The sequence below is a fragment of the Oncorhynchus kisutch genome, linkage group LG17, assembly GCF_002021735.2.
Source record: "Oncorhynchus kisutch isolate 150728-3 linkage group LG17, Okis_V2, whole genome shotgun sequence".
Classification (NCBI taxonomy): Eukaryota; Metazoa; Chordata; class Actinopteri; order Salmoniformes; family Salmonidae; genus Oncorhynchus; species Oncorhynchus kisutch.
In genome coordinates, this window is record NC_034190.2 from 28636558 (window position 1) to 28652440 (window position 15883).

Here is a 15883-nt window from a genome sequence, read left to right on the forward strand (position 1 = left end):
ATTTGAGAAAAGAAGCATGAGTGTTTCAAGTTTTAATGTCACATGCACAAGTAAAACTACATACAGTTCAAGTCGGAAGTTTACATACACCTTAGCCAAACACATTTAAACTCAGTTTTTCACAATTCCTGACATTTAATCCGAGTAAAAATTCCCTGTCTTAGGTCACTTAGGATCACCACTTTATTTTAACAATGTGAAATGTCAGAATAATAGTAGAGAGAATGATTTATCTCAACTTTTATTTCTTTCATCACATTCCCAGTGGGTTAGAAGTTTACATACACATATTTGGTAGCATTGCCTTTAAATGGTTTAACTTGGATCAAACGTTTCGGGTAGCCTTCCATAAGCTTCCCACAATAAATTGGGTGAATTTTGGCCCATTCCTCCTGCCAGAGCTGGTGTAACTGAGTCAGGTTTGTAGGCCTCCTTGCTTCCACACGCCATTCAGTTCTGCCCACACATTTTCAATAGGATTGAGGTCAGGGCTTTGTGATGGCCACTCTAATACCTTGACTTGGTTGTCCTTAAGCCATTTTGCCACAACTTTGGAAGTATGTTCGGGGTCATTGTCCATTTGGAACACACATTTGCAACCAAGCTTTAACTTCATGACTGATGTCTTGAGATGTTGCACCACTGTCCCCTATGAATGTCAATAAAGATACAGTGTTAACTCAGATAGTCTATGTATCAGTCTTATTGCTTGGGGATAGAAGCTGTTCAAGAGACTGTTAGTGTCAGACTTGATGCACTGGTACCGATTGACAATGCAAAACAGAGAGAATAGACTATGGCTTGGGTAGTTGGAGTCTTTAACGATTTTCCAGGCCTTCCTTCCACACCGCCTGATATAGATGTCCTGGATGGCAGGGAGCTCGGCCCCAGTGATGTACTGGGCTGTTCGCACCACCCTCTGTAGCGCCATTGGATCGATGGCGGTGGTACTGCCATACCAGGCAGTGATGCAGCTAGTCAATATACTCTCAGTGGTACAGCTGTAGAACCTTTTGAGGATTTGAGGGCTCATGCCAAACCATTTCAATCTCCTGAGGGGAAAGAGGTGCTGTCATGCCTTCTTCACGACTGTGAAGTTGAATATTACCAGTTGAATATTACCATGAATATGCCTGCCAGCTGTTCTGCGCATGCTCTGAGAACGTGCCCCCAGAATACTGTCTGGACCCGCGGCCTTGCGGCTATTGACCTGCTTAAAGACTTTTCTCACGTCGGCCTCAGAGAGCAAGATCACCCAATCATCTGGGTTGGTGATGGCCCTCACACCCGACATGGTGTTGTTGTCAAAGCGTGCATAAAATGCATTGAGTTCGTCTGGTAGAAAGGCATCTTTGGGCAGATCACGGTTGCTTTTTCCTTTTTTAATCCGTATTGGACTCTAGCCCCTGCCACAAGCAACGGGCGTCGGAGCTTGTGTAGTATGATTCCACCTTATTACTATATTGTCCATTTTCTCGTTTGATGACTCTGTGGAGGTCATAGCAGGACGTCTTGTACTTATTCATATCCTTGGCAGTAGCCTCAGGTTTGTGTAGTCCTTTAATTTAGTGCCAACGTCAGTGTTAATCCAGGGCTTTTGATTGGGGATGCAACGAACACTCATGTGGGGACAATGTAGCCAATGCATTTTCCAGTGATGGAGGTGGTTAGCTTGTCAATGTTAGTCTCAAAAGCAGTCCTGTACAATAATCTCGGATTCTGGTGACCATTTCTCAACGGTGTTTGGTGAGTCTGACAGAAGTTGTGCACGGCTGGAGGGAATTTAACAAAGAAGCAAGTTTTGAAAATATGAAATCTTAGAAAAAAAAATTACATTTTATAAGATTCCCAAACATAATAAAGTAGCTGTGATGGAAGGTTTACTTGACTTCACCTTCCTGAAGGTGAATGTAGGCCTGTAGGCTAAAAACAGTATTTACTTTGGCAACATAATATTATTGATTCATTTGTAGCATTGCCATTACATAGATTGAGGGCTTGAAACAAGGTTGCTAATTTGCACACTAAATATGAATGGAATCCAGATCAACTTTTCACTTGATAGCTCAAGCCACTGAGGAGAAATAGGAAACACGTGGTAACTTGTCATTTTCAAAGAAACAACTAGCCTACGTGTGGGGATCCGATTCCTTCAAACAAAGTAGGCTACTTTATCCGTGATATATTATTCATCTCCCGTTTTGTAAAATAATTTTTACCCGGTGCCCGAAACACGGTCTTTTAAAGTTGCCGCTGTCCATGGTAACGGATGTGATAGGCTGAACCTGGGAAAGAAAGAAGCTCGCCTCGTTCAGAATAGCAGCGGCGCTGGAGTAGCCAACAGTCGTCGTCTGATAGCTCCAGCCAAAACGGGACATCGAACCTTTTTTATTTTATTTATTTATTTGGTTCGATTGATATCCTCTTCTCAAACAAGATGTGACTTTTATAACAAGACTAATACCTTTAGAATATTCATGTCAGGATAGCCGGGAGAGAGAACGCGGAGGGGGTTTTGCGAATGGAAGTTATTTGTTGTGAATTGTTTTGAGTATGTTATGCCGACGTGAGTTTGTTTTGGGGTTGTCTCTGTTCGCCGTGGACCTTTAATTTGGAATCTAACGACGAAAACCAGATCGCCGAGGGAAACCCAGAGTGAGGATTCTACGAAGCCAGAGAGCTCCCAACAGACCGGGGATTTAAATTGTGTTTGGTGTGCTCCGGGAGAAGCGAGAGTCAAAGAAAGAAATTCATGTGGCCATTCTCTCTTTAGCAAAATATTTTGGATTGCAGAATGAGCAAGGAAAGACCCAAGCGGAATATCATCCAAAAGAAATACGTGAGTAGTTACTTTCCTATTATTGTCCTATGTGCATACAATAATTTGACCTTTACAAGTTTGCACGTTCAATTCGCCCGTTTCGAAGAAAATGCATCCACTTCGATCACGGAGTAGGAAGGTTAATATTACACAGCTGTGGCCTATTGGGATCGAATTGCCTTTCAGATATTGAAGTTGTAGAATGTGTTATCAATTAGACGTCTTTGATTTTATAGTCTGTTATATTTATACAGTGTCTGTGTTGCTACAGTTCTTCAACATAAGACAAGGCTATTTATTTGATTATTAACTCGCAATGGAAGGGCAATGCGCATTGAGGACTCATCACTGTACGAGAAATCAATAAACCTCCCACAACAACTTAAGTCAGAATTTTCCACAGGAGCTGGCTAATTGTTTTCAGAAGATATTTTTCTCCTTTAGTCCCTTTCGGAGCCATGAAGAGAGACCGCCATATCTCCCATGGCTGATTCCGGGTTGCATACCCCCATCCTGAGCAGCCCTCTATACAATGGCATTTATAAATTAACACTTGTTTTGCTGTTGGATATCACAACAACATTCACTTTAGTTATGTTGACGTGACTTGAGTGTAACTGAAAAGCACCGTCCGACCATTACGACTGGACTGTGGCTCTTTAATTGTCTCCGTAGGGAGAGGACGCAGGGGTTAGGCAATTTAACATTTGCGAAGAATTTATAATAATTTTACAATCGTAGTGGAACGCTCAGGGGGAGTTGCTTGTCTGTTGGTTTACTAACATTGATATGCGATAAAGGGTCTGATCATTTAAATTTTGTGTTGCACGTCTGTTACCTCAGGGAATGGAATATATTGCAGCCTGAGCTTGCTGAGTCAGAATGTTAAAGCTTCTCGGACATTTTTTTTCTCCTAAATCCGCATTTATGTTTAAGCAGACCGGAGACCCTGGATGCGGCTAAACAAAGTGTTAAAGGGGATAGTAGATTAAATGCGAACTTGTTTTTTTGTGTAATTTTAAAGAGGTGGTGTTTCAGTCGCATTGCAGAGGTTCGTGTGAAGGGGAGGCAAGAAGCGACCATTTTCTATCTGCAACTACCTAATACCGGCGATTTTGTCAAAGGGGCTATGCCAATTTAGGTAATTTCAAGAATTTTACCCTCTGTGTAACCCAAAAGATTGTAAATATTTTAAATAGAGTTTTAAAACAGGCGTAAACTAACCAATGACGTACTCTCTCAAACGGAGACACTGGCACATCCCTTGGCTGAGTTTAACCCTCACATTACTGCGTGTCCTCGTGTGAATTTTCCTCATGTGGAAACAATGTGAAGTTATTATGAACTACTTTGAATAATAACATAATTTCAGATTATGCACGTTTTTATTTCCATATATTTAATGTCAAAACATTTTGGCCACGTGTGGGCCTGCTGTTTGTGGCCCACAACACTTGAGTTATCAAAGCACAGTGGGACCCTCATAAGGTGTGATTTTGGCCTTGCCCAAACATACCACTCTAACTGATTAAAACGTTATACTTTTATATATTATGAGGTGACATAATACTAATTTCCTGAAGTGAGCATATAGTTAGTCTATGTACTCAATACTTTCCCCGGAGTGTGATACTATTTTTTCTCTAACATACTCAACTCTCACTGCAATGCTAAAGTAATCAATGCACTACATTTCCAACTTTCTTTGGGACAGGTGAGTTAATTTAACAAACGAAAAGGACGCTAGGGAAATCTCAAGAATTAAGTTTAAAATGGTCTGATATTTTATTCATAACTTATGTAATTATAGATCTATGCTTATATGGCTATGTTTGTGTGTGGAATTGGACTGCACAGAACATGGCTGTCACATCTGCTGAGCTGCAGCAGCTGGGGTAAAAATCTGGTCGGACCAAACCATGCGAACAACAAAACAACCTGGAGGTGCCCCCCTTCTCCTCAGGCCCCCAGGGGCCCCCCACTCAGAACGCAACACCCCCCCCCCCCCCAGAACAACTCTTGGCCCCTCTGATTTAACGTCCCCTTAATTAGCTTTAGAAAATTAGCCATGCTTGGCTCCTCAGGAACACTGGAAAAGAGTGAGTTGTGAATATCCTCCATGTTATTAAAGTTCATACGTCAGGGGGAAAAACACTTTATAATGCAAACAAGGCAGTTGCCGCTCCTTTGATAAGACACAAGTTAACCCCCCCCCCCAATAAAAAAAAAAATGTTTTTTTTTAGGCACAAACACTCTTTCTCTCTGAAATTATATCTGTATATTCAGAGAATTTGGCGGGGGTGTAATAACTTATTTGGGTAGCAGCGTTTGCTAGATTTGTGGGGTTTAACTGAACATACCACTGAGAGGAGACGTGCAGCCAGGGCCATTTTGTCCTGACTAGGCTGTTCTCAGGATGTGTGGTGGGTTAGAGCTGCTCTGATTCAGGCTTTGTGGCGCTGGGCTGGCCTCTGTGTGCTGGGATAGAGCTTGGCTGTGTGGTGGGATAAGCACAGCTGCTGCAGGGGTCTTTACAAATGTAAAGAAGCTGTCAGTGTTTGTTTCATCAGGCACACAACTGATGAGGGCCAAGTTGAAAAATCCACCGCAGTGTGTGGAGCACAAAAAGAGGAAACAAAAATAGAGGGGGCCGGGGTCGAGGCCTGTAAAAGTTCCGTCCCCTCTCCCTCCCCTCCCCAGTCCTTCAGCTTTACTATTTAAATTTGTGCCTCATATCCACCCATGAGAGTTCGTGGGTCTGAGCCTGAATGTGCTTCATTTAACCTTCTGTTTTAATGCAGATGGTCTTTTTTTAAATCCTAGTTTTCTTCGTGTGTGTGTGTAACACAGCAGAGTTCACAGTTCCGCTCTGAGGAACCTTGACACTGTAACTGGGCCAGTAAGATGCTGTGAGGTAGGTTTCAACAGGAAGGTTTCAGACACCTCATTCTACACCACTACCTTCCAACTTCTTGCTCAAGCATTCTTAGTATTAATCATAGTTTTTCCTCCTTTATATCGGCGGGACCACTGACTCCACAGTACATGGAGAGCCAGCTCTACGTGGAGAGAGTGGAACTGGCAGACACAGCCTTCTGATGCTGTTGCATTTATTGATGGCTCTATTCAGTTCTCGGTGTTTTGCTGTCTGCCAACAGACAATGTTCCACTTTACTGCGTCGTTACGGGAGCTCCCCAAACTGCCGGATTTAATTTGGGCCGCCAGTGATCAGCTGCAGCCAGCAGATCGCCTCCTATTCTCCATTCTCTGTCTCTCCCTGATTTTACGACAGCTTTACTTCACGCACCCTGCCCCTGTTACCCTGTTATGTAATGTGACCTTTCTCTTATCAGCCGTTACCATCTCGGCACAATCTCTGCACAAGGCCACAGTTCCCTTTCTGTTCATTAGATCAACCTCTTTATGGGCAAACTACCAGCCAGGCACATGCACTATTTTATTAAACTACCAGGGTAGTGCCATACATGCTGTACCAGGCAGATGAACTGCTGTGATATCATATAAATGGGGGGTTTGATATTGTAATCATGTGCTGAAATATACTCTATCATATGTGCAATTATTCTGAGATGAGACTGTCTGACATTGCTGTATTGAAGGACTATTCAGAATATATGTTATGTATGAGACTCGAGTACACCACATATTATCACTGAATGTACCTCTTCATTTTGCGCCATGATTTATGTCTTCCTACTCCTGTGGGTTTGGCTGGACTGCCCTGAGTGGGACACAAGCTGCACTACACAGTGTGTGTGGCAGCCAAAGCTTATCTGTTCTGAATCCCTGAGGAGCTGAATCAGCATTTTTAGATGTCTTTGGTTTTGCCTCAACATTCTTCAACCCTGAGGTGGGAGGACACTTGACGGTAGTAGGTAGGCTGTATGGGTATGACTGGAGGGCAGAACAGGGGAGGAAAGAGGGCATTATGAACAAGACACTTTGGCCGAGCCCATTCAGCTGGCGAGGGTTGTGTTCAGAGTGCGGTAGACTCCTAGGGAGTCTCTACTGACTGTAAAGGCTAATGGAACCATTAGTCCTGCCATCCAACCACTAACCTAACATAGCAGGCGTAAAAAGATGCCTCAGCGGAGTCCCTACATCTGTTCTTTAGGGCAAACGGAAGTTAGGTTGAAAACCTGAAACATCTGTGTTGTGACCGACCCTGCGGCGAGTGAGTGCATGGACTGCTTCTATGGTTGAGCTGGGGCTGGACACATCAGTTATACACTCTCGGTCAATCCGGTATTATCTCCAGATCCCCTTCTACCACTCTGACTTACTTTCATCAGGCAGCAGTAAGCCTCCAGGGATAAAGCAATACAGGTTCCATTCTGACTATATTGATCCATGTTAGACTCCTAATGCCTTGATGAGCTGCTGAATGGGCAACGAGGAGGCTATTTTAGCCATATATTGTTATTCAACATGATTTATAAATCATTATACTCTTATGTCTAAATATAGTTGACAATCAGATTACACAGCGGTGTTATACCTGGTTTATAGAACTCGTATTTACTCATGTCTGAGTTTTGAATCGCAGCGCACTCATCATTGTAGTTTTTGGGTTCTAGGTTTCCACCAATTTATTCTATATAAATCGGTGATGTTTGTAGTGGTATATAATAGTTATATTTCATATGTAGCTGTATAATATCTGTTTCCAGCCAGAGAGCCCCACAGGGACCTTTGGCCACTGCCGTGTTAGCTTGGCACACTGACTTATCCAGGGGTTAAGAAGTTGGAGTCAAAGCATTACTCCGATGTCATATTTACTATGACGATGAAGGTATCTCTTTATTTACATTGTTATTGCAGTCATTTGAGGCCCTTGAACAAGCCGGTGCTGTTTTCTGAAAGATGACCTCTCCCTCGGTGCATGTTAATGCAGCCTTTTCAACAAGCTCCCCTCTCGATTTACTACAGTAATGAGCTTGTGCAGTAAGTGGCTGCAGTGTGTACTCTGCTCACTATAAACTGCTGGAGTAGTTGGGTGGGCTGCATTGGTTTTGTGGGGACCGATTGGCAGGGGGGAAGGAGGGGTGGACTCGCACAGCTCAAAGGTGGGGAGGCAAGAAAACGTAGTAAAAAAAAAAAAAATGTAGGTCAATGGAGGCGAGTTAGTTATCGCTCTGTGTGCTCCAGCACCATGAGAAACACATTAGTCTCCTGCTCCATCTTGTCTGGTAATAGAATACTGAGTTTTTTTGTTTTATTCCCTCAGTGTCATTACTCAGCCAGGTGCAAAGAGCGGAGCGACACCGTTTCCAGTGGGATCAGCATGAGCGCAGAAGCTATGGCAGTTCTCTCCCGCTTAGCCAGAGAAGCTCTTCTAAACTGCTGTGGAGTGGTTGGCGGTGGGATATCTTGCTGCTTACAACACTTGTGTATATTTGTCTGTAGTGTGTTTGTATTCATCTGTTTGGCGGGAGATCCGTCTCCTTGGTGGTTTCTTCTCGCTGCATTCTTCCCACATTTTGTTGTTTGGCTTCAGACTGCCAAAGGAAACATTGGAATCTTCCCCAGATAGATGTAGTGTAAACTGTTGGAATACCTCACCTTGCCTCTCCCTCTCACCATAAACAGGCACCCTGTGCTTTGTCCCTGTGGGTCAGCTAAACACGAGGCCAGGAGTTTGGTTAGCTACACATTCTGCTGTTGTCTTGGTGGCCTGAAACTTATAAAGATTATTCACAATATGTGGTTTCATAAAGCACGTTGACAGATGTTCATTATGACCCAACAGTGGGATTAATATTTAAAATAGAAGAATTGTCAGAAATCTGATTCAGACAAAAGTAATGCCTCTTTGATCTCCTCTCTGCACAATGGCAGCATTTTAATGGCACTTCTAGCGGCTAAGTTTTCACTAGGCCTCACAGCAGGGGACTGTAGTGTTTGGTACACCCAGGGAAGGGAGCCAAAGCCCAGGCTGAAAGGCTGGCCCTGCCCCATGGCCCTGGATCAAATAACCCTCCCAAAGGAAGCACTAAAAACCACAACCTGTGACAGTCTGAGAACTAAAGAGGATAGAAATAATTAAATTGGGGTCTGTCGCGGGTAGAATTTCGATCTTCACCGTTGCTAATGACAGAGCCAGGTAAAGGAAACTGATCTAAATGTTGATCACGTCATACAATATATGTAGCTCGCGTCAGATCCATATACTGTACAGCCTTGCTTAAATCTCATTACATTGGTAAGTTTCAGCAGATTTACACTACAGTCATTTAGGCCTATATGTGTCTATCTAGGCCTATAGTATACTGTGTGACTGAGGACAGAGTATGATATTTAGTAATGCTTCAGTTGGTAATCATAGAAGTTCAATCCAAAGCAACTCTGCCATGTAATGTAAACTGAATCTGGGAGTCACCTAAAGACAGGGTTACCATAGTGACCAGAAGTGTTTTTTAACATTTATTTTCCATTCTCCATGCCATCGGCGGGGGCCTAGCCACTCCGTTACTATAGCAACTGCTGGAGTCTGGGCAGAATGGAGCGTCCATCGGTCTGTTTTGAGACCCGACACTCCAGTGTCTGAACATAGTAGAGAGCTGAAGTTAGACTGTAAAGTAGCTTTGCACAGACTCTACTGAGGGGTGTTTGTAGGTAACAGGCTGAGAGGCATGACTGACTTTGGTATGAAATGTGTGGCAATTTACACTCTTGTGAAATACTTGAAAGCGCACAAATAAGGCATTGCCTGACAGAACTAGCTGTTTGAGGCCTGTTCCCTTTAATATCACACTATTGTATTTTGAATGAAACCAGAACCATTACCTGGTACTGTAAATGACAGTTCCACTGAAATCAACTGAGGCATTATTACTCCTATCAGTCATTGTTGCCACATTTACTTTACTACCTGAATGGAGAGCAGCCATTTAGTTTCCTCTGAGTATTGAATGGTCTTGCTTCGATTGGTGCTCAGACATAGTTGAGTGGAACCGTTTGCCAACCTTGAAGGAGGAGCGCGTCTGAGGTACCTATATCACTGGACAATCTGCCAGACCCACTGGCTGAGCAGCAGCCATGGTTTGGTGTGTGGCTTTGTCTGTGACTTGGCCTGACAGGACAGGAGGTGTGTGTGACTGGTTCTCCTGTTTACTGTGACGTTGGCAGAGGATCCTGTAAGCGGTGACACCGTGGTAACTAGGTGTCTCTGTCTCCGTGGCAACCAGGTTTGTCTGTGTACCTGAGACAAAGTACATTTCACCTCCACAGGATCCCTTTGAGCTCAATTACCAACTATAGGGAGAGAATGAGAAGGAAGGAAGGAGCGAGAAAGGGATAGAGGTATGAATCAACACTGCTGCTCCTCTCTAGTCTGCTGGGGACCCTTCCCTCCCTCCCTTCTGTATCTTATCTAATCGTTTCTCATACATCATAATATTTTGCGCACGGCCCCACCGTACACTGCCTCCCAGTCCTACTCCTGCAGCTCCTTCCCTCCCTGGGCCTCTCTTCCAGTCCCCAGGCTGTAGCGTGGTTCTTTGTGAGGAAACGGGCCAAGCTATGAGGTGAAAATCACTTCTTAATTGCCTGTTTTCTGCAGCTCTGTGCAAGCGAGGGGCTTTAGTGTTGTGAGCCCCAAACAACCTGAGCAGCTCTGCTAAACACCTAGCTTTGTGTCTGGGAGTAGGCTTGCCCACTGTAATCTACAGTCATATAGCCCTGCACTCTGAATGATTTTCTCAGCAGTGGTTTATGTAAAAAGCATATCAAACATCTTTCCTCCCAATGACGTTTCTACAGTATGTGATAATTGCCAGAACAAGAGATACAAAAAATGTGTTTGGGCTATACGGGCATGGACCTTTTTCTCTTAGTTTCTGTTGGCTATTAGATTTAAAGGCTGTGGTGTAAGAAGCCAACACCGCGTTGGATGCATGTCCATGTCAGTGAGCGTTTGTGAGCCCAGAGCAGTAGCATGGTATAGAGCCAGGCTGGGGCCCCTCTGTGGTCAGCTTCCTGTCAACTGTCTGTTCTGTTGCGGTCTCCTCCATTACCAGCAAAGTAACGGCTAATCTTATCTCCCTGACAGTTAGCATTACACTCAGCCTTCTCTCCTGCAACCATCTCTTTTGAGCTTCACTCTACCAGTCCGTCCACTCATTGTCTCTGCAGAAAGAGAGCGCTTTAGTGACAGTTGAAGTTTCTCCCTCCCAGTCAAACTGGCCTGTAAAGTCCAGGCCAGCTAATCACTAGCTGCTTGTATCTGTCATCCACAGTGTGTCCTGTTGGTGACCCTGGGCCTGCTGCAGGAGAGCAGAGTTCACAGCTTCATTAAACCACATGAAATCCTCCACTTAATTTCTGTTGGCCCTGATAGTTGTTTTCCTCCAGCTAACAGAGCTGTGTAGTGCGACTACAACCTAACACAATCATTTAGTCTCCCAGCATCTGGCAGGCGACTCTACTCTCTGAAATCCATCCACCGCTATTTTTATGGGGCATGAATCTGTTGAAGCCACGGCTGCTGCTGGCTGTCTGGCTTTTTTTCTCCTGTTGTAAATAACTTGTCTCCATCAGAGAAATAGATTCCATTGTTATGGGTCATTTTCAGGCCTACTTTGTTTGAACGTCAAAGGAGAATAGCTTGTGAATAAAATGAATACGGTTGAAATATGATGGTCAAACGCCTCGACTATATTGAGTAACCGTAGTGCTGAGGAAAAACCAATGACATTTTCTGCTGCTATTGTTTTTGTTCCTGGAACATGGCTGGTAGGTCGGTTAGGGGTTAAGCACAGCGTTTGTATGCTGTGAACCCTCTGACCCTGGACGTTTACAGACGAACAAAGCAGCTTTGCGTCTCTAAGCTCAGTCAGCGCTCTACTGGCTGTGCTGGGGCCCGGCCTCACGCTTGCATCAACACAGCTCCCCAACCGCAGTGATGGTGCATGATGGGAGCTGCAGAGTACAGAATACTCCTATGTTTTGGGGTAAGAGTAACCCTCCTGTTACCCCATGTGCTCTCCCATGAGCCTAGTTTATTTTTTTATTTTTCTTCTCCCCACTACTAATTGACTGGGAACATGGCTCTGGGAGCACGGTGCAGCATGGATCCCCCTGTCTGTCAATCGCTCTGCTTGCTTGTGAGCGACAGCTACAGATGTGTGCCCCGTTCAGTCTGTCCTCAAACCACAGTACCGTGAAACTGTCAGTCTGCCTCTCTCCCCACTCCAGAGAAACTCACAATGCCTTTGACTTGTAGTTTCTCAGGTCGTGTCTACACTTGACACTTCCATGCGACTCCTGCTATCAGAATACAAAGATCGCATTGAAAAGACTGGTCTAGATGTACAAAAGTCGCTTTGTGGTCTAATTGTGTTCAGATCTGGCTGACCACATTAGGTGGTCAGGGATGTGTTGTTTTAGGCTGGGTTTCTGTACAGCACTTTGAGATATCAGCTGATGTACGAAGGGCTATATAAATAAATTTGATTTGATTTTGATTTGTGTGGGAATTTCTCCTTCGTCTGAATGCAGTCAGGCTACCGGAAGCGCATACAGTGGGTGAAGCCCAGCAATCCTCCCACCAGTCTCCAGAAATACATTCCTAGCATGTGAGGAACATTTTTGCAGGCCTCATCAATGCTAGCCATATTTAGAAGGTCAAACAATTGAGTTTTTCTAGATATATGCTCATTCGTTTGCAATCCCTTTAGCATTGCTTGCTGGCTAACTACAGAGGTTAGCTACTGCCGTCAGTTGCGATTTTATAATCTAGCCTATTCCACCGTTTTGTAGAATGCATACTGGCGTTTGAATATAGCCTGGCAAAAGGGAGTCCGGACACACCGGACACTAGACTCATTTACATGTAGGTGTAGACTCCTGACGCTTTCAGAATTCCATGATCAGAACTCTGATCAGAATTCCAAAGCTGCATGAACTGTCAAGTCTAGACACGGCCCGCTGTGTCTTGGGGATCCCATGAGGTTTAATAGAACCACTGATGTTTGTGTAAATGTGGTCTGTGCACAGCCTTCTCAGCTGTGTTGGCTATTTATTCTAAATTCTCTTCAGTCCATGCCACTGAAACAGATATTTGAGTTTGACTATACTCAGTTCTGATGTATTGGAGCTGGTTATTTGCCTTTAATTTATAAAGGTCTAAATGCTTTTCATTCATTGATAAAGGTAGACAGTAGTGCTTCATGCTAGTTTGGTTTAATGTTCTCCCTCCTCACCAGAGAAGCTAGTCTAAACCATAGTTTTATTTCAGTCCTGTGACATTAATTCATGGAAAAGCTGAGTGTCTGACTCTGCAGTGTGCATATTCTCTCCCCAAATGAGGGCATTGATGTATGAAGAACCTGTCAGAGGAGTTGTTTCCAAAAGCAGCCGTCTCTTCCTCAAACACACGACTGTTCCCAGTGAGCCCACAGATTGACAGCCAAGTTTAGATTATCACCTTATATCAGTCAGTAGGACGTCTTGGCGTCTATACCTCTACCCCTCTTGGCTTCAGTTTTGTGTTCAGGGCCAAGTGTTTCTTTCTGTCTCACAGGATTTGATGAATAGCTTTAATATAATGTTTCCTTTTGCTCTCTGAGAAAATAACTCCAAATCAAATCCAACTTTGTCTCACCTGCGCCGTATACATGTGTAGACCTTACCGTGAAATGCTTACTACAAGCCCTTAACCAACAGTGCAGTTCAAGAAAAATAGTTAAGAAAATATTTACCAAATAAAGTGACTGTGCAAGGGTCATTCTGTGAGGTATAGAACTACTACTGCCTTTTATTTTTCCTACTTTATAAACTTTTCCCCTGTGGTTTCTCCTCACCCCAACACTCTGTTGTTCATTGCCTGTCTTCTCCATCCATGCTGCCATTGTCCGTTCTGAAAGCGACTCTGTGACAATGCCACATACCCCCCTTCGTTTGTGTGTGTGTGTGAACCTGTTCCTTCTGTTCCACTAACCTGATGTCTGCAGGTGTTTGTGTTTAACGGTGTGGTCAGCCATGCGTAGTGTAGGCCAACTGTATGGTAATATGAGAACAGTGATTGTACAGCAGTGATTCTACTCTGAGCAACAACATGGATCTGGGAAGCACCCGGACCTTCACTCATTCAGCTTCTCTTACAATGGCTGATTGACAGCTGGCCCTATTTAATAGTTGTATATCTCTTATGCCAAACAATGGAGTAACGCGTTAAACGTGCAATGTTAAAGGTCTTATGTGCTGTGATTTTTAATGTAGTTTTATGTATTTGCAAAGGAGGATGGGACCGACGCGGATTGCCAAGCCCAGTATCAATGTATTGTCTACATCTAACTGGCTTTTATTCTTCAAGGCTGTTTGGACAAAGGCAGTTGTCTGAATAGGGATGTGTGAGATATATGCACAGCTGTGCTCTGCTGAAAAATAACATTTCCTCTCTAAAGCCACCACAGACAGAAGAAAGTTGGAATAGAAACAGGACAGGTACACAAGGTATCCTCATAACACACACCACCATGTTTTTGTGAAATGTATAATTCATTCTTTATTCAATGTATTCATCATACAATCAAATATTATTTTATTAGACCTTTCCTGTACTACTTCTACAAAATAAATCAATAGTAATTAAACTGCCCATTCACAGTAGAGGAAGGCTGTCAGAGCCTGTTTCTCCATCTCCTCAAAAGAGCCACTGCTCATCACTCCTCTCACACCTTGCTGCATGATTCTGTCACTCTGCAAATGAGAAGCATATTCCTCACCTTCCTATTTATGTGGACCAGGCAGCTTTGCTCCCGCTCAGACAGGTGCTAGCTGTGTTCGAGGGCCATGTGTCTGTTCTGCTCGCACTCCCAAAGATGTGGGCTGTCCGCCTCCACCTGGGCTATCCATGGTACAGCCTGGACAAATTGCTGGATATAGTAACGTACGTGCGAACACACACAGGCTGCTGCTAACACCTTTCTGAGCTGAAGGGAAGGGCCTCTCTTTCTTTGTTGCAGCTCTGCTCAGAGTGGAACGAGGTAGTACAACGAGGGAGAGCCACAATGACACAGACCACCCCCACCCTTCTCTTCACCAGATGAAACAGAACTTCACCTGGTCTTATGTGGCACTGTGGACCTGAGCAGTCAGAGGAACTGACCGGCCGCCATTTTTACTCCGTTATCTTCCTGTAGTGACGATTTGAAAAGTAGGTCAGATCAGAGGCCTCGTCAACCCTGCGCTGTGCTGCATCAAGCAGGCCTGCGTAGAGCAAATATGCCTCTGCTGTCTCAGCCTCTCTACTGTGTTTCTGTTCAGTGTTTCCTTCCGCCAGCAACCAGCTTGACTTCCCACTGCTTCTGAGCCCCCAGGCAAGAGGCCCAGGAGGCGTGTGTGTGTGACCGCTGAACCCCCGTGCTTGGAGGGGTCTGTTCAGTGTCATGCTGCAGACATGAAACGGACTGACGAGTGATAGGGTTGAGGGGGAAATGGAGATCGGTGGTGGAGAATAATGACGGCTTCTCCACACAGACCGGCAAAACGGGACCGGAAAGGGGTTATGAACAGAGGGAGTGTGACAGAACTGGATGGAGAGAGATTGAGTGCAGTTAGTCTGCTGAGGAGAGAAAGGAAGCGAAGAGGGAGAGACCAGCATGCTGCTGTTGTTAGGGCATGGGGGGAGAATGGGTGGAGCCACCCACATGCCTTGGCCAATCCCTGCCAAGCTCCCTGCTCACTCTGCTGTGTAGTTGGCTGAGGTCTACATGGCAGAACAAAGTGCTTTTGATAGGCGAGCAGCAGTGTAACCAGACTCTGGGGGTCGAGGGGCTCGGGGGGGTAAGAAGGTAGTCTCCCTCCCCTGGGTTTTGTCATGTGTTTAAATGGCTAATAGGAGCTGAAACGAGCTCAGGATGGCACTGCCACGGCCCTCCGTTCCATCCAGCCCTGAGCTGCTGCTGACGTAAAATATCCTGAACGTAAAGCTGAATAGAGATCAATGAACTGTATCAATAAAATATTAAGACCACAGTTTCACAAGGTCCCCCACTTCTGTGTAATGTTGGCTCAAGATTATTTGAAGCTTCTATCA

General features: G+C 44.6%; 1 protein-coding gene across 2 annotated transcripts in view; it reads left to right on the forward strand.

Annotated features, from left to right (window-relative positions):
- Window positions 1–2273: 2273 nt before the first annotated feature.
- Window positions 2274–15883, forward strand: part of LOC109875556 (protein Jumonji) — an 81285-nt gene continuing 67675 nt past the window's right edge. The window contains exon 1 of one of the 2 annotated variants that reach the window (XM_020467900.2): window positions 2274–2839. In XM_020467900.2, the coding sequence (XP_020323489.1) occupies window positions 2795–2839 (45 nt within the window). In that variant the 5' untranslated portion in view covers window positions 2274–2794. The remainder of the gene's footprint in view (window positions 2840–15883) is intronic. The other variant, XM_020467899.2, reaches the window with a different exon arrangement.